This window comes from Coturnix japonica, chromosome 3 (genome assembly GCF_001577835.2).
Source record: "Coturnix japonica isolate 7356 chromosome 3, Coturnix japonica 2.1, whole genome shotgun sequence".
Lineage (NCBI taxonomy): Eukaryota > Metazoa > Chordata > Aves > Galliformes > Phasianidae > Coturnix > Coturnix japonica.
In genome coordinates this window covers 87,974,592-87,994,644 of record NC_029518.1, presented here as the reverse complement: position 1 = coordinate 87,994,644, position 20,053 = coordinate 87,974,592, and the positions used below count along the sequence as shown (strand labels likewise).

At 40.0% G+C, this 20,053-nt stretch overlaps 1 protein-coding gene across 2 annotated transcripts in view; it reads right to left on the bottom strand.

Annotated features, from left to right (window-relative positions):
- TAF1B (TATA-box binding protein associated factor, RNA polymerase I subunit B) overlaps positions 1-20,053 on the bottom strand; it is a 41,322-nt gene that overhangs the window by 10,614 nt on the left and 10,655 nt on the right. For both annotated transcript variants that reach the window (XM_015859452.2, XM_015859453.2), the window contains exons 8-11: positions 18,442-18,541; positions 2,930-3,077; positions 1,214-1,391; positions 857-909 (exon numbers count right to left, since the gene is read on the bottom strand). In XM_015859452.2, coding sequence (XP_015714938.1) covers positions 857-909; positions 1,214-1,391; positions 2,930-3,077; positions 18,442-18,541 — 479 coding nt within the window. The remainder of the gene's footprint in view (positions 1-856; positions 910-1,213; positions 1,392-2,929; positions 3,078-18,441; positions 18,542-20,053) is intronic.

Here is a 20,053-nt window from a genome sequence, read left to right as displayed (position 1 = left end):
AAGTTTTCAAGGGAAGCAAAAATGAAATAGTAAGATTTGAAGTAAGTTGGAATATCCACTTAAAATGAGAATTACAGGTTCTAGTTGTCAGTGGGGGGACTGTCTCTAGATACAGCAGTGATGATGCATTCATGTATGACTAATGTTCATTTTTGTTATTGACATAAATGTAACAAAAGGGTAAAAATGAACCAAAAAAAAAAGAAAGGATGTGAGGCTTAAAACATAAATCACTGCAACACGTCTTTGATCTTGTCTTCAACTGTGATCTGGATAAGGTCACAGAGGATCTTCCTGAGGATTTCTAATCTTTGATTTGGTCTTTCTGCCCTCAAAGAACTATGTTCACACCATTATCTTTTCTATCTTAATTGCTGCTAGCTTTTCCACACTCTCTCAGGATTATTTGGAAGAAGAAAATAGATTACATCTCAAATATGTTACGCGCTAAGACATTTTATTTAACAAGACTAAACAAGTTTGGATTTTATCATAAATGTGGTTGGATGCCCCTAATAAGTATCTGCTATTCATGATCAAAGTGTGTTCCCACTTTACGAGGTAACCGTTCACCTTCACCTAACATGCACAAAAGGGAGAAGAGAGCAGGGAAGAGCAGAAACATATCCAGTAAAGTATGTACAAACTTCTCTATCCTTATATTCTTCTTAGGTATCGCTATTAGAATTCAGTAAGCAAGCCAGAACAAAATCACATTGTCTTTAAAGAACTGCCTGAAAAGAATAAATGACAAAATCACTTCTACGATCATTAGAATTAAGTCTTTCTAAGCCTGATTACAAAGTTATTTGGTTTAGAAAATCATAAGGCTGCTTCTACTACAATATTTACGTACCCTCACCATCTTTATTGTATTTATTTCTTTCTTCAGAGAAGTCTGAGAGAAACCTGGAAGAACGAAAGAAAGAAAACTGAGACCCTTTTGCAGACCCAAATAGTGCAATTTTCACATGAATTTCAAATGCGGCTGACAAAAACACACCCTAATTTTCCTTCCAGGTTTCAGCTTCAAACTGCTGATTTGTAAAAATAAGTAATATTCAAAGTCTAAACAGCCTTCAAGTTCATGTTTTGTTCTACCGTACTTTACCAAAATACTACAGGTTCAACATTACCGAAGAAAGGATCATCAAAGAGTTATTTACACGATACATAAGTTTGTGCTTTGTTAGAGAGCTGCCTGCATACTTACCACTCATAGTGATCATCTAATAAAAACAGTAACTTTAGAACCACCACAATAACCGCTGCTGCAAGGACATCATATTTCACTTTCCTTGTTGATTTATTTCCAGGCGTGAGAGTCAGGAAATCCGCTTCTCCAATAGAAGTCTTTTTCACCAGGCGACAAGTCCAGATGTGCAATTCATCTAGTTAACACAAATCAAAATGTAAAAGGAGCACGTTGAAAGAAGCTCAGAATACTTTTGCAGTGCAAAATAGTGGCCATTAGAGGAAAACACCACTCCTGTCTTTTGGGAAAGCCATCTTTCTCAGGCTGAAAAGCATTTCTAGATGTTTTCATAGATGGTAGGTAATCGTTGCTGTAATCATAATAAAAACAGTTCACATACATTCACGGGGAAAAAGAAAGAAAAAAACATTTTTAATATGGTCTTAATGTTGTTCAAAAGATGTCATTATGTCACCGTGAACTTTGTTCCGGGAAAGTAAATCTTAAATCTATACAGCTAATAACAGTTGAACTCTAATGTGTAAAAAAAAACCAACAAACCCAAAGCCAAAAATCTGTCAACCCCCTTTTTTTCCCCTGTCTATCAGCTTAGAACAAACGTGGGATTGGAGCCAGGCCATAGCAGCAGTAGGAGAACCAGGGGCTGCTTAAAGAAGCTGAACCGGGCACTGCAGCACTGGGCACAAAGCAGACGTTCTCTGCTGAAGTTCAACCTGGAGCTGACCTGTAAGGGCTAATTGCACCTGCTGCCATGGTTTGTACCAAACCTATACAGCTGCAGCTCTGAAAGCAGCAGCACGCTACTCATACAGCCTCGTATTACTCCACGCTTATTTTTCACAGATACAAATCCCCCAAATTTCTCACTCTTCCTGTTCAGCAAGAAATACAGGTGGCGATTACGTCACCATTGGATTCCACAAAGGTTAGCAACGTATGACTAAGTAGAGTCTTAATCCATCTCTAGTTTGTATTCTCCTGCTGCTTACAAAGAGCTCACTACAAACCTGTATTTAATCCTCTCGTACATAACAGTTTAAGTTAAATAAAATCTGAAAAGTATAAAAGCACTTCCAAAGCAAATCTTCTTGCAACAGCTGCCGATACACTTTCTTGTCCTTTCGATCATTTAGCCCACATTTTCATTCTTATTCACTGTCCTAAGAAGCAACGCCAATTCATCTTAGGAGCTGAAACAACAACAATCTTTCTTGCCATTTATCAAAGAAAAATACAAACTATTCACACACAGAGTAACATACCAAGCAAGACGGGCTGTCTTCTCACACAACATCACTTGTTAATACTAGAATTACTGCTGATACACAGTATCATGGAACACACGTTCAGTATTGCATATTACGGTTCCATTCAGAGCTGAAATTCATGAACCACTGATCTAAAGTTACTAAACCAGGTGACTTCCATTAAGAGCTCTTAGTTCACACTGCTGCTGAAAGATGTGAAAAAAGGATCCACTCCACAGCCTCAGAGAGTCAGCACCAGAGAGCCCTGCATATCTGGGCCTTCAGTACCTACTTGGATGTTTGATGGAGGCACTTCCTATAGAAATTACCTTCCAGTTCAAGCTTAAGCATGCATAAAATAAAAGGAAAAGAGAAGGCACTTTTAAGAGTAGTAATTTAAGTCTTTTTACTGGGGCTTAATAAACTGAAGAAAAACATATCGGTTCAGGTTTGGGAACATATTTACCAGGTAAATTAGCTTCCATCAAGTACTTCATGCACAATACATCTGGATGCAGAAAGCAGTTGTCTGTTATATCTGGAAAACGAGGCAGGTCTAAAAATGCTGCAAGTTCAACCATTTTCTTGTAGACTTCTTCATATTCAGGCCATGACTGAAAGACAGAGTTAAGAGCATGTTATGTAATTTCCCTGTTGGTGCATTTGTTATTAATCTTAATAATGAATTTTCTTATTTCATACAGAAACACTGCATTTCTTCAGCACTCTGCATGACTGAACACACGTGCGAGAATGGAGCCAGACTGCAGTACTGCAAAGGGAAACAACGGCAACTTTTAAAGCCCGTAAAATGCATATAATGCCAATAAAACATTGCTGTTCAGACCTGCTGCCAAGCCACTGCCTTCTTAGTGAAGGGATCAGTACATTTCCAGATGCTCCAAGACTGAAACTGCACTTAAAAATAATAATTAAATGGAAGGTGAAATATCTCGAAAGGTAAGAACAGAATCACAGAATGGGGTTGGTCAGGACCGTGTCCAGTTGGATTCTGAGCATCTCCAGAGTTGACAACTACATATGACTGCATGGCCAACCTGCTCCAGTGGTTCACTACCTGCACTGCAGAAAAAAATAAATGTTATTTCTTATGATTAAATGGAATTTAATAGCTAATGGGAGTGACTGTTGAAAAAATGTCTTGTAGCTGAGCGTTTACTCTATCGGTGTTACTATGCTCTGTTGTAACTTTCAGAGAAATAAATAGGAGGCATTACTTTCAGAGCAACCTGAGTACCTTCCTTTAACGGGAATTTAGCAGAGGTTTAAACTTTGTGCACATATTCAGGACTTCCTTGATCAATAATGAATTCGGGGTTCTGGTTTTTATAGGCCAGACTGAGAACAGAGCTACCATGTTTATGACAACAGTAAGACTGAAATAATGCCTTCTTATCCAATCATTTGATTTCATTTCTGTTAATAGAAGCTATGCAGCCAATGTTCACATTTTATAGTTACCATACTGTGTTTTTTTTTTAAGTGCTCTCCCCCCAGACTGTAGTTAAGACTTGCTTAACTGCATTAATAAATGCTTAAGTAAATGAATAACTCTGCTGTCACTGTTACACATGCCAACTTCTTGTAACAGTTAGGAAGTTGTTCATTAGATCTTCTAAACGGTGTTAAAAAGTGGCTTAGGCTTCGCCATTGACTATCTTGAGAAACAAGAAAAACACGCATTGCCAGACCTCTGCAAAAGCTCAGGCTCACCGTGCTTCCCATTCCTCTTAAAACAGCAGCTGTACATTGAATACCAAAACAAAACCTGAATCAGATTTCACTTCTCTCCAGTGTTTTTTGGAGAAAAATATAAGTCCCGGTTGATTCAAATAAAAGCATCACATAAATAATATTCATAATTAGATACAAAGGAAATGTGTTGGATGAACAGCAGCTGGATTAGTAGCTTCTTAATAGCACAGCGCTGATGACAATAAAGACACCAAGAATTCAGTCATTTGAATCACCAGTGAAGTTATCTGAAATCTCATTTAACCAAGAACTACTTTAAGGAATGTAGCTCTTGATTTGAGGGTTCTATCACTTTATATATGAGCTTTTCTCTCCACATCAGGCTAAGGAGGCAGCGCTCCAATCCCAGGTTCTAGGAACACCAAGAGCTATCATTTAGCTCATTTTATAAGGGTGTTAACAGACAGACAAAGTTCTTAGTCAATTTGTGTTCATAAGGAGATGTGAACACAACTGCGACATGTGGCTCTAGAAGAACACACTAATTCAACACAGAGACCAACCGAATCAATTACTGCTTACCAAGGCTTAACTCCCAAGCTCCACATCATTGACTGCACAACTTGTGCCTCTACAGTGCAGAGACGAGTTACAACAACATAAGATGAATGGAACCCAGTCCTTTCAGGAGCACACAGCCATTGCCTGAACTTGGAGCTGTAGGTGTAAGCTGAACCTAACAGATCACATCTCAGCAAGACACATCACAGCAAAGAGCTGGAAGGCTTGAAGGTTGAGCACTGAAGAGACCAGAAAGCATTACTAGCCCTATAAATTCTTATGTGTCACCATATACACCTGCCTAATTCTGAAGGAGGTCTGATTTCATACAGAAAATCTCTTATGCTGCAAAATCTCGTCCTAACTGGGAGGGCTAAAACAAACAGAACACCCAAATTCCACACAACAAGCACAGTAAATGCCAGAGCAATACTAAGAAAAAGCAAAATACAGCAAAGCAGCAGCCTTGAAAGTCAGAGATCCACACATATGAGGTTCAAAGGGAACCATGGAAATCACGTGGTTCAATCTTGGCCCAACTGGGTCCAACCTAGAGCAGGTTGTCCAGGCCCACATCCAGGTGGCTCCTGAATACCTCTGAATTGATCAATATTGGATACCTCCTAAATGATAAATGTTATCACTTTCTACTTAGCTATGCATCTCTTCCAGCAAAACAAACAAGGTGATAAAACAAGTAGTAACAAAAAACCAACAACGAATCCACTAGGAAAGCAGATTTCAGAGCTGGGGCTTCCTTCCAGTGAAAGCAAAGCCTCCAGCATCTCATGATTAAACCCCAAGGCAGGAGTCCTTGGACAAGAGGGGATTAGATCACACACCACACATTCTCCAAGTCCAACTTTCACTTACCCAGTCACAAAGTAAAAGATTTTGCATTACTTCTTTGCATTTGCATTTCTGTGTTAACTATAAGGACAACTCCCCTGTCCGTCAGCACATGAAGTTACTAAGCTCTCACTGTGTTTCAAGAACCTGGGAAACACTCCACATATAAAACTCAGTTACAAACCCTTCAGGGCACTTAATAATTTCAGGAAGACTGACAGAAAACCCTTTTAAAGTCATGCCATCTGATAGCCCTCTCAGGTGTTTCGCAAGCAGGAATTTCTTCAAGACTGATCAACAATGCTGACAGAGCCCATAACTCGTCCAGAATGGGTACAGAGGTTACTGAGAACTTTTCTTAACAGCTTTGTCTTTAAAATCTTTGTATCTCTTTCTCACACATGACAAATAAGGTAACTCAAGGTCTTCTACAGAAAGCAGTGTGAAAGATTAATACTGCTTAATGCTTTTCTTTTTTTCTCTCCCCCAGCTTCAGCTTTGTATAGGAAGAAAAAATACATAACGTCCAGTTGGTAAAGAAGTGTCTATTATAAGATTTTCATTATGATACAAACTCATTACACTATTTAAATTAGTTTCTTTTATCGTTCAGAACTACACGAAGTTTTTCACCTGTGTTAGACAAGAACCACCTGGTTTTCAGAAGCAGGTGAGCCAAACTATTAACATGATAATCAGATCACAGTAGCAGGTAATTGTTTTGGGTGAGCCAAGATTGCAGCCTCTCCTACTTGTTTGGACAGTATCAGAATGCTGCTGATCAACAAGTAGAAAACAGTATACAATTGCCTGGCTTTCTAGATTCACTTGCAGGCTCCACAGCTTGTTTCAATTGTGGTCTAACTGACTCTCTTCTTGGATGACTGTATACACAGTTTTCTCCTCCTGTATCAGGGCAAGAAACCAAAAGTAATTACTTACATATTCACAGTTCTGTTTATATTACTGTGATTGCTCTATCTTTCTGAAAAGAAATGAAGAGTTGCTTTAAATCTTCCTTTTATCTTTTCTTTTTCCCTACTGTACTCCTTTCCAGTACTTTTCCCTAGTACAGTTCCCTTTATCATCCATCCCTTTACACACAAATTTCCACCCAAAGATTCTTTTCTACCCCAAACCTCATCACTTTCGAGATGATGAAGTCAGCCTAGACTGAATTTGAAAAACTGTGCCAAATTTATCAAGAAATTAACTAAGAAAGGAGTTTAACCTGAAGATTTGGAAAACATCAAGTTACGAAGCTTGGAGAAGAGTGTTTGTAACAGAACCCAGAAGCTGGTTCATTAAAGCAAGGCATGTCCATAAATCAGAAGATACTTAGTCTGAAGTTAATGAGGCCATCAGAGTGCCACAAATGGGTACTCCAAGTAAGTACCCCAATACATGTAAACACCTCCAAATGAAGCCTGCATTGAGACACACATCACCAGGAACCCAAGCTATCTTTAGAACTAGCTCAGGTAAAATGAGCTATCACAGCAGTCAAGCAAGTGCTCTGCAGAGCCTGGCACACTGTGCTTTGCTTCTGTTACTCAGCTGAGCTGCATCTGTTCTTTGCAGCAGAAAGCTGTCCTGCCCACCCTGGGCAGGATGCAGCCCACCAGGCTGCACATAGAACTGCCAGTGAAGGTAACAAGCAAATTAGCTGTGAAATGTACACCCAAACTGGTATTTAATGCTGAATTAAATGACCTGGTGACCCAATTGTTACGTGATTCCTAATGTGACTGGATAGCCCACACTCCTAAGATGACTGAAGTTTATTTCTCCATGTTAGGGGTACTGACCTCACCAATCCACTACTCTTGTGCTCTTCTACCAATCAGACTACCATTACCACTGCTGTACAAAAATGCTCCAGTCTCAAACTGCTGGTGCACATGAAAGGATTATGGGGAGAACCACTGCTCCCTGCTCTCCCATCCTTCCTTAGGTCACCATCAGAAGCAGGGAACCAGGTTCAATGGGCACTGAGCATGACTCGGTTCCACCAGTTTTGTATGGATGAAAAGAGTAGATGCAGTTCCTCAAACACTGATATTCATGAATCATATACAGATGCTGATGTAACAGCAAAGGGTGTGCCTGGAATTACTAAAAGGGAACCAAATGACAGGAAGAACAAAGATGGGTGAAACTGCTACAGCTCCATTCATACAACTGCTGAGAAATATACTGCGTGCAAGGGTTCTGGAAGAAAAACAGACCAGGATACACTTGAAGTTGGTGCTTTCTGTTGCCGTACAGAAATGATTCATTTTAGAAGAGGGCTCAATAAGCAACATTTACACAGTGAGAGAACTAATTCTAGGTGTGCTAGGGTATTTGACTGCATTGAATTGACGCAGGCAGTTTTTAATCAAGGAATGGTGCGTGGATGATGAGCCAGCAACCTACATGCAAGAGAAAGAGCCAACTGAGCATTCGGCACAGATCACAAAACCACACGATCATAGTGGCTGGAGATCATCTGGTCCAACCCCCAACAGTGAATCTTTACTGTAAAAAACCAACACCAAAAACCAGCTGTTTGGCTGTATTGCAGGCTTTTTTAATATCCTCCTTTCAGAGGAAGACGTCTTGTTCATTAGGCAGTTCCTGGCTAAAGTGGTTTTTGAATAAATTAGTTTCAATATTATTAAACCAACAGGGAGACGTGCATGAATGTTGCTCTGCTCACGTTCGAGTTAACCCTAAGCAACAAAATACTTTCCTAAAAGACATGGTTTTTCTATAAATGGAGAGAGCAACCCAGCAAGGAACTGAAGCGTCTCAACATATTGAGCTATAGGAGTTTGGGAACAGATTTTATTGAATTTCATAAATATTTTGGTAGGTTTGTTTTCTTTCTTCATTAAGTAACGCTTGAAGGCAGGTATGGACAGGCACAGAGTTTCTGTTACACAACAGCAAGCTCCCGTGATAAACTTGATTACAATAACCCTTTCAGCAGCGAACTTCCTCCTCAGCTTTTTTTTTTTTTTTTTATAATAAAAGCCTCACCCTTGATTCTTTTCATTCTGCACTATTTTCTTTGTCGTGAACGAGGAGCACATGCACCTGCTAAAAGCCAACAAGAAGACAAAACTGCAAAGAAACTAAGAAAGAAAGAAAACAAACAGATAGAAGGAACCTACCCCCACCCCCCAAATTAAGATTACAGAGTATGGCAAAAACACTGAAGACCAAAGCAGGAATTGCTGCTTGCTTTGGAAAGTAAAAGCAGCATGGCTGATGAGCAACATTTGTATGGCTGGAATTCTCCACCTCTTAGAAGACTTTTAAAAATAAACAAGAATGACTGGCTTCTGTGTCAATTTGAATTCCTTAAAGAGCTGCCATTAGAAACAAAAATCAGAGGGCTCATTCAAATTTCAGCTGGGAGAATGGGGATCCTTCCACATCAAACTAAATGGGATTTTGCAAAAGGACTTCAGTAAATAGAGGAGCTCAGCTACAAACAAGTCTACTGGGTGCACGTCCCCTGGAAGCAAAAAGCTGTTGTCATTATGAACTGAATGCTCAGGGAAAAAACAGAACGAGCACATTGACTTGCACTCATGAGTTAATTCATCGATTTCATCAGCAGTTCCTTAGTTTGACTCAGACTCAAGCTAAAATATAAACACACAGCGCACCAAAATCCAGGCTGTGAAACAATCCCAAGGGCAGCGGTTTCCTCAAAGATGTGTGATGACTTGAAGACACGAGTATTAGCCAGGATCAGATTATAAAGTGGTACGAAATCCTTTTAAATAGGCAGTGTGAAAGAAAAACTTATTAAACAAGGTGACAACTCCACGGGGTTTAGGAGATCTTCAGGGTTGCTCATGGCAGTACCCCAGATGCACGGTGTTGCCCTGGGCAAGTATCTCTATGCTGGTTTCCCAGCTGTAAGGGAGTAGCAGTGCCCTACTACCTCCACCCTGAGCAGAACAGCCACCACGGCACCTGATGGGCACCCAAGGACAAAACAAAGCAAACGTTCTGCAGCTGTGCTGGCTTTACCTGGCATGCGCTAAAGCAGGCTTAAACTCCCACGTTAGATGAAGAAAAGGAAAAGATAGACACGCAACTCATTACGTTCTGTGTATTAAACTGCAACGCTATCTTGTTGTAGAAACAGTAAGAGATTAAATGATTAACAGCTACACCCTAGCACACTTCGCACACTTTGCAAATTCCTTCAGCAATTCCTAGAATCTGCACACTTAACTTTATAATCTTAGTCACAACTCAAAGACATGAAAATAAGACTGTATTTGTGTGATCTGTTCAGAAATCCAAGACCTATGCTTACCTTAAAAGCCAAAAAGAGAAGAAGTTTGTTCAGAAGTACTACCAATAAGGTGTAAAAACTGCCTCCCACAAGACCCACTGTTTACCCTCATTTGGCTTTTCACTCATCTCCTCTTGCCACATTTTCAGGCCAGACTTTGTGCCACTGTTCCTTCCTCCTCCTACCATTGGGAAGAAAAGCATCTGTTTTTCATTAGTTCCGTCATAAAGTTCTACCATCTCAAAAAAAAAGTCTCACAAAACTCACAAATCAAAACTCTAACTTTAATCCCAGAAGAGCAACAAAATGTGGCCGTACCACATCTATCTGAGAAGATCTATTGAGCCTCGTGTCCAGCAGTGAGCAAGAGAGATGAGTGGGAAAGAATTCAAGAGCCAAGTAAGGCACAAGGACTCTTTCCCAAACTTTTGTCCAGCTTCACACAGTTTGTGGCTGAGCCAGCACTTACATGTAAGGTTCTGCATGCCTTTTCTACTGTGGGCTCTGTCCAGTCACTCTCTGACCCTACTAACACCCATAGCGTCTGACAGCAAAAAGTTCCACCAACTACCCACGAGATACACAGTGAAGAATTCTCTGCTGTTTTGACTCTGAACCTGCAGACCAGCAAACTCTGTCTGACACTTCCCAAGAAGCTATACAGGAAGAGATTTGGAATGGCTGCCTTCAGAACAAAATAAACCTCACCACAACTTCCTCCCTGTCAACTCTTCTTTAGCTTGGAAGGTAAGTAGATATACTTAATTGTTTCTTACCTAGGAAACCCATGCCTGTGTTTGATCACTCTTCACTCCAAAAATCTTTTTGTTCTCCTTGGATTTTTTTTCAGAGAGGGTAAAAAAAAACAAAACAAACAACCAAACAAATCAGAAAAACACCCCAAAACCAACAGCAGCAAAAAAATCCCCCAAAAAACAACTGAATCCAACCAGAATTCCACAGAGTACAATGGATTTATCCATCAATGAACTCTTCATTCTCTATTTCCTTATTAGAAGTCAGGAATTACTAGAAAATAATTCTAATGTAGCTGGACTAAAACAGCTGCATGTTTGAAAACATCGCGAAGGAATGACAGAAACTTGTATAATTAAGATCATGCAGATATTTAAATTAAGGTTGGTACACGAACATTACAACGTTGATCATATCAGCTTCCAGAGAACATTAAAACATTTCTACTTTTAAAAGAAATCACTTCCTATTAGACAGACTTAATGGTCACATCTGTTGATTCAGATACACCTTGCGGGTGTTAGTGGACACAAAGCAGCTATCAGTGAAAAAATATATTTGTATTTAATTGAAGCTTGTGGGTCAATGACTCACAGTCTTTTCTTAAAGAACAGCAAAAATTAAATGCAATGCTTGCCCACTGTAATCTCTACCACTATAATGATGCCACACAAAAAACAGAGCTTGTACTGTATGTCTTTTGAGTTTTTCTCCTTCCCATACAATGTCTTTACTTCCTACTCTTCTCTCCCAGTAGCCTCAAAATAACATCAGTCAGCTGCAGGATGGGATGAAAACCTCAGAAGTTTCAAACTGTATTTGCTTTATCTATATTCTCATGCATGGAAGAAACAAGGCAATACATAGCATTACCCAAGACTCCAGGAGAGCCAACCTGACTTCTCCAAGGACCTACTTGGAGGTATCCCATGGGTTAGAGCACTGGAAGGTAATGGGGCCCAAGAGAGTTGGTTGACATTCAAGCACCACTTCTTCCAAGCTCAAGATTGGTGCATCTCTAAGAGTAAGAAATCAGGCAAAGGTGGCAGGAGACCTACATGGATGAGAAAGAAGGTCATGGAAAAATTCAACAGAAGAAGAAAGTGTGTGGATAGTGGAAAACAGGCCTGGTCTCTTGGGAGGAATACAGGAATGCTGCCAAGGCATCCAGGGGTGCAGTGAGGAAGGATAAGGCCCACCTGGAAATAAGTCTGACAAGGAAAGTAAAGGACAACAAGAAATGCTTGTTTAAGTATGTCAATAGCAAAAGGAAGACTATGAAAACTGTTGGTCTGATGCTGAACAAGGTGGGTGTCCTGGTAAGAGAGGACACTGAGAAGGCATAGTTACTAAATGCCTTCTTTGCTTCAGTCCTTGCTGTTAGGACTGTCCTTGAGGAATCCCAGACACTGGAAATAAGAGTCTGTAGAAAGGAAGACTTCCCCTTCGTTGAGGAGGATCTGATCAGAGATCATCTGGGCAAACTTGAGACACACAAATCCATGGGTCCCAATGGCATGCATCCATCAGTGCTGAGGGAGCTGCCAAGAAGCTTTCCATCACCTTTGAAAGGTCTTGGGGAACGGGAGAGGCGCCCCAGGATGATAAGGGTAACGAAGTATTGAAAGAGAAGTTGTAGAGTATCATTTTTTGGAGACAGTAAAAACTTCTCTGCATGCTTTTCTGTGTAACCTACTGAAGGAAACCTGCTCTAGCAGAGGGTTGGATTAGACCTCCAGAGGCCCCTCCAACACCTGTGATTTCCTCAGCAAGAATTTCAGTTGAGTGACTTCATAAAATACTACAATACAGAATTAAACAGAGGAATTGCACTCCTCCTTAGAAGCTGGGACAAAAACCATAAAACCCTAAAACAGTGATTCACTTCATCTACCCCTCCTAGAAGAGTACTATAATTAGGAGACTAAATCCACACCCAGAACTAAAGGAACATGAGCATTTAAGAAACACTGTCAAGTTTATAAACTTCTATTAACATACACAAACTCTGTAATTAAGCAAATGTTAATCCATCTGCTTTTAAGCTGATGAAATTCTAGATCCAGAAATAGCATCTTTGATATCAAACAATCCCAAAGTATGAAATATCATTTGCTCAGTTATGCTACATCCAATTTAGGGTACAAATCAAGAAATAAAATGAGCACGGAGGAATTAGCCTGGAGAGCTGGATAAATACCCATAGTTTTAATGACATTAAAAATGATCACCGTGAAATTTCTAAGGCTATTCAGTGGTCAGTTTGACTTTGTATGAAGTTATGCCATCACAACAGTTGACCCAGAACATTTAGCTTCTGGCTCTAAGCACCAAACTGGGCAGGTGCAGCAGTGTGCTCCACAGCCATTCCCACTAAGCACGCTCATGGAGAATGCATCGTTCTCTGTGCTCTTGGGATCTGAGTACAGACCTCATCTCCCGTGTGACAATACTGCTCAGCTACTTTGCTATGTGAGAAGATACCCATTTCTTTTTACTGTATTTAAAAGAACAATGAAAAATAACTTGATCTTTGTTCTCAGCACACGTGGGAAGAACAACCTACATGAGTAAAAGCAGCACACCAGCTCCACAAGCTTGTCCAGCCCTTGAGGAGATGGGCTGAGTGTCTGCGAAAAGTGAAGCATGAATGCTCTATTAACAGTTCCTCTCCTCAATTCCATGCAATGTACATCAAGAAATTACATTTAACTTATCTAATGAGAATGTAAGTGAGAGAGGTACCTGCTTTCCAAAGCCTCCAAAGGCAGACCCTATCTGTCTAGGTTTAGGCAATTCAAACACAGGAAAATATTTCACCAACGTGTGATATTCTCCCAACTTCAAGAAAGAGAACAGAAGAAGCTCAAAGTACATTGCAAGAAAATGCAAACAACTGTTTCCAGCATGAATAAGCCGAGCAACAGACTAAGGTAGATACGTAAGCAATGAACATCCTCCCTGTGTTACTCAGTACCATAAATGCAAAGAACTAGTTTTCATGAAGCCTGTAATATTGATTCTACCTCTGGCCATAGCATGCCTTTATTATTCAATCAATCCTAATAGCATAAATTACACTAACTCCTTTACACTTTGACAAAGATTATTAGAAATTAATGAGGAATTAATGTTAAATTAGTTCTAAGATTGAGTCATTATCCTTGAAGCCTCAGGACTACCAGTCAAAGACCAGTTTTTGTTATATACAGTAGGTAACCATCAAAGTTTGTAGCAGTTTTCTTTTATTAACACATGAGAAATCCTCCCATTTTATACTTTCCTCCAGGCTAATTGTCAGTTCTTCTGCCCCCAATATTCACAGGGAAATCAAAACCAGGAGGCGTATTAAACTTCTTAAACTCGTCAGCTAAATTTACAAAACAAAACTGATTTTATTATGCTTGAACAATGCTGAGTTGATTGAAATATGCATGTGTGGCGCAACCCTATTTTATTCAAAACAACTCTTAACTGAGCAGCTAAATTATTAGATGGTCACGAGGCACAAAATGTCTATAGGTTACAAGTACTAACAACTGTATTCCCATTATAATTTTGCCTATAGTCACAATAATTAGAAATAAGAGCAAAATCTGAGGTCTGACATCTGCCATCACGGTACAATTCAGCAACACGTAGCCACGCTGTAAGAGCAGAGATTATCATTATAGAATCATCACGAACCTGGAAGCAAAGGAGTCCAACACTGAGCAGCACAAGGAAACAGAACCCAAATTTAAACCTTGTTCTCAGTTACGAGTAGAATATACAAAAATCCCCAGCTCCTGACTTAAAAGGACATACTTTAGGCCTCTCCAAACACAGTACTGGCTGGTCAGTAGTACTACCTGACAGCTCATGGGTTTTTGGGTTAATGGGATAAAGGGAGAATATAACAGCAGGCACACAACTCAACAACAGTCTCCTGGATAAAAGAGGCAAGAAAGAGCACTGTAGATATTCTGCAATGAAATCAAAGGTGAAGGCAACTAAGCCATACACAGCAAAGAAAGCAGACAAAAAAAATCCACCATCACCAAAAGAACCTTTAATTTTAAGGTAAATAGGCAAGCAAACAAATAGGAATAAAAAGAAAGTTTGTTCTGTAACTGGAAGAAGAAGAAGAATGTTTAAATAAACAAGAAGGTTAAAATAATATGGAAGGCAGGGAAAATTTATGCCTGTAAAAAAGTAAAGGAGCATCTGATAAAATGAAGTATTTCACAAAGGATAGGCCTAGGAAATTTACACACAAGGAAGCTTCAAGGAAATAACTGAGGAGCTCAGGAGTTCTCTGAAACACAAATGGTTTTTTTAAATATCTGAAGAAATTCTGAAGATCAAAGGAGGCACAAAATTAATATTAAAAAATGTAAAAGGGGAGATTCAGGAACTCTACAATGATTAGCCTGGCACGAATTCTGAAGAAAACAGTACAATGACAATGGGAAAAATGGGAGCTAAAAATACCCTGTCAGTCAAGTAACCTTCATAAGGTCATAAGAGGAGAGAGCCAGCGGAAGCTTCAGCTCCAGTCAGGAGATTCTACAGGTGCTGCTGCTCTGAAAAGAGCATTCTCCTTGTTTATGGAAAGCTAAATGATATAAGGGGAGCAAATAAATAGGCAACAGAAATTGTGCACTGAAGAAGCACATTCTGGGAAGAGCTGAAGAGTCTTCCATCCCACTTGAGAATTACACTGTGACACCTACTCCAACACCCAGCACTCCTTACTTTGAGGGAAACGAAGATTTGGGATGAATTAACACCTTTTCTTAGGGCACCAAATACACACACCGCTTTTCAAGCTCTTCCTTTTCCTACCAAAGCCAATGTTAGATCATAAATATGAATCAAAATGTTTATTAACACAATGGAGAACTGCCCAGAATTATGGACACAGACAACAGATATAGTTTTAATGCTGAATGATGAACTACTAAGTGAGTGTAAAAGGAGTTTAGGGAGAAAAGAGCTATCTGAATGCCGTAGGTGAGAATGAAAGAGCTTCACCAAGGTCACTCATCCGGCTCCTCGCCAAACCTAGATACTTGTGCATCTAAAATGAAGGTCATTCCAGGAGCTCCTCAGAACAACCGGATCTGAGAGATATTTATGAGGCTACACCTATCCTGTTCCACACAGCACATACTCCAAACTGACGTGTCTGTTATCTTCAATACTTTGGTAAATCGAGTTGCACAACAGTCATGGGAGCGATCTGCTTACCTATGGACATGTAAGTTTGCGTGCATGTCAGTAACCTGAGAATCAAACCAGAAATTATTCCTGGACACACAAAATAATAATGAAATATCAACCTGCAGTCAAGCAGGAATGGAAAAAAGGAATTGGTGGTGTGGTGCTTCACCAGAGGACAAATGCTATAAAAAAAAAAATAAAGCTGAAATTAAATTAGTTAGTCACAGAGCTTTATGTATACTACTACTAATTTACAAACTAGTTTTAAGTCCTACACTAGGAGGCTTTTAAAGATAAACATCGTCAGCAATAAGGAAACAGAAATGATTTCCACCTAAAAGAGATGACTGCTCATCAAAGATGTGTTAACTACTGGCAAATGCCTTCAGATCAGGAGGGATTAACTGTAGTTAACTAAATTGCAAATAGGAAGAAAAAAAACCTTGATCTCCTCCATGGAAAAAGTCATCAAGAAAGAAAAAAACCCTCAAATATTGTGGAGAGTGGTACAAGTCTGCTTTAGCAAAAAGCTTCACCTCCCTCCGCTCCCCCCCTTCAGTAGAAGATGGAGGCTTCACAGTGGTTTTGGGCAGCCTGTTCCAGTGCTCAGTCACCCTTACAGTGTTACGTTAAAAATAAAAAAATAAAAATTAGAGAATCTTATGTTTAAATTAAAGCTTCTGTTTTTCCAAAATGCACCCACCGACTGTTGCCCATTGCATCCAATGTTCAGTGAAAGGAGTCTGACTCCATTTTTACTCCATCCTATCGAGCATTTACTCATCTTACTACAATGAAGACCCTGCTCAGGGATAAAAAAAAAACTGAGCTCCCGCAGCCCTTCTTCCCAGGACAGACACAATGTTCTTTCATCACCTCCAACTCCTAAATTGCAGGCAGAACAGTGAAATGCCATCAGTGATACAGCCTCCATCCCTGCATTATAGCACTGAAACACATTGGCTGGAAATGCTAAGACAAGCTGTGCTCCATGCATTCAGTTTCAATAACTGAAAGACAGTAAGATTAAAAATTGTTGTGTGTGCATACACACACTACTGCTTAGACAGAAATTAGATGTAGCTCACCTCGTAGTAACTATTGCATTTATTTTTTAAAGCTAAAATAACTTTAACCTCACACAACTTCGGTGTGTGCTAGATACCTGGAAAACTGCTACTGAAAATAGGTTTCTAAGACACTGAGAGCACTTATATTACATATATAATATATGTATATTATACATTATATATTTGAAACTAGATGATCATTGTGGTCCTTTTCAACCCAGGCCATTCTATGATTCTATGATTATACCTATGGTGACCCTTATCAAATTACGATTCATCTATGCTTAGCTGATAAGATGGTAGCTTATTATAACTTTGTATCTTAAGCAGCCACATAACTACTACTTAATTAAAACTCAGGTTGCAGGCAGCCAGCACAGGACACAATTAGATTTACTAAAAAATGGTTAAGAAAATAACAAAAAAAAACAAACACAAAACCCAAACAACTACAGAATAACCTTGTGAAACAGCCATGGGCTGGCTGCCCCCCACCAGCTCAGGCTGCCCAGGGCCCCTCCAACCTGGCCTTGAGTGCCTGCAGAGATGGGGCACCCACAGCTCTCTGGGCAGCTGTGCCAGGGCATCACCACACTCTGAGTAGATTACTTTCTCTTCTGTTAATCTAAAGCTGTTCCCTCTTGTCCTGTCATTATCAGAGAAGATTCTGAGGATTACTGTCTACAGAATACCATATACAGAACACCAAAAAGAGAACACAGGCTGTACTTTGAGGATAGAGCATTGCACAATCTGACTTCCAACTCCAGGACAACCACCTGCTCTCCTGAATATCTCAAAACACAGATATCAAAACTGGATGCAGGTGAATAAATGACTGGTAATCTCTATGCTGAAATGAGAAGTAAAATCAGTTTTGAAACATAAGATCTAGGAAACACCTTGATGTTTTCTTCTGCAATTTTCAGCCCAATCACGTACTCAAAAATGTCAAGACTAGGCAGTCTGGGTTCCTCCCTGGGCAACTGTGATCTCCTTTCTGCCAACCAGACCACCCACTCTGAGGTGTGGTACAGATTCTATGGCTGCAACTCATGCAAAAACTTTAACTGGGATTTTTGTTTGGTTTTTATTTAGTTTGGGCAAAATTCAAGTTCTGTGTGAACTTTGAGAAGCACAAATATCTCCAAAGGATGAAGATGATGGTGTTGTGGTTTTTTTTTTGGTAGTTTTACACAAATACTATGCAGCCCTCAAACATGAAACTAAATCCTATTTCTGAACGTTCCAACAGCAGTTCCTAATGCCTTTTTCTCAACAAGCATTTACTGAATTTGTTTTAACTTAGGTAATCAGCCTAATTAGACTGGTTAACAATTAAAGCATGAAGGGTCTCTGACTGCACCTCATTCTACACAGGCTCCAATAACATGAAGCCTGAACTCTACAATGTAAGAACAGATTTAATCGATTTATTAGTACATTAACCAAACATACCACAAGACAAATGAGCTGGTTGTTTGTTTTTAATCTATTATTTAAAGGGAAAAAAAAAATTACCTCAACACAAAAGATCTTAAGATCAAGGCCATATAACTTCATCTTCTCTGGAAAGTGCTGATAAGCATTGAAATATGGAATATGACCTTCGACAACAAACCTGTGTAAAAAAGCGAACACAAACAAAAACAGCAGTTAGCACAACAAAAGCATGCTTGTTCTACAATTAATCCACGTATCAATTTCTGGTTCAAAACAACATCTGTATTATGCAGCCTAAGCAACACTATCTGAATTACACACCGCTACATGCTCCCCAGGATGAACACCAGTTCCATCCCTTAACAGGCCTTTAAGTTCAAGCTCAGCTATGACCGACAGACAGTGAAGTTATGGCAGGAAGCTTACAATCAGCAGGCTTGTATACGGTGTGCTCTGCTCATTCATCAGCTCCTGTGTTTTTAAAGCTGCTTCAAGCCCTGTGTGAGTGGTATGGAGTCTTACAGAACACTAATGCTGTAAGTAAACTTCACAAATGGAAGATGAAACACTTTGTGCTGTGAGTGAGGCAACGTGGAGGTGAAGTCAGAGAATTATGGGCACACACCCAGAACCACAACTCCAAGAATTACGTTCTGTAGTTTGATTAAGAAAAACTGTAATTTCGGTGAGAAATTACTTTGCATGCTAATAAAATCCAAAATCATTTATCTCAAACTTGCACCCAAATAATGTGTTTTTCACTACAAACTGGCGCGTAGTACACAGTAGTGCTTTGGATTTATGTTGTTCTCCAGATCCTTATTATGGGATTTAGCAACATCTACCAAAAACAAGAGACCAGCACTTCCAAACCCTGTGCTGATCCGATACTGACACTCACAACAAGCAAAGCAAGCACTGAACAAGCATGGAGCTTCATGACAGAACGGGCACTGCTCTCATTTCAGATTAAAGCCTACTGACAGCCTCTCACAGGGCTCAGAACTGCCTTCCTGGATTAGTTTTCCCCAGAATTTGTTTGAGTAATAATTTAGATGAGACTAAGTTAACACTTCAAACAGACCAGACCCTGTTCTTTAAATGGTATCAGATTTGAAAACAATTTTCTCCCCTGTGCCAGCTGTGCCTTCTTTCTGCACAACCAAGATCTACAAACTCCTCCAGTGCTGGTAAATTCAGGCTCTGCATCTGCTCCCAACAGAGGACAGGACCTGCACACCCTGATTGCCGGAGAGGTTCCCTCCCAGCAGCAGCCCAAGTTCCTCATAGCACACAGCCATCTGTCATTGCCACTCACATCGCGTCTGGAGAACAAAACAAGACCAAGGCAGAACAATGTCTTCCCTGACAGAGCGCTCACCTCTCCCCTCACACGTGGCAGGGCACAAACCCACCTTTTCTCTTCCACTACAGCACCCTCATCATCCCTTGCTGGGTATTACAGAGTATGTGTAGGGAAACTGATTAAAATTCTGTTTTAAGGGCCAGTTACTAAAGCTGGCAATGTGTGCTGCCCCACGTGCTTGCTGAGGTTACCACCCATACCCAGCACCTGCTGTGTGCTTGCCACCCTGCCTGAGCAGCCACTCAGTAGCTCTGTGGCTCCGTGCAAACTGCAATAAACTGAACAACTTCAACCAGAAGAATGGTTTGACAAAATGTACCGAGC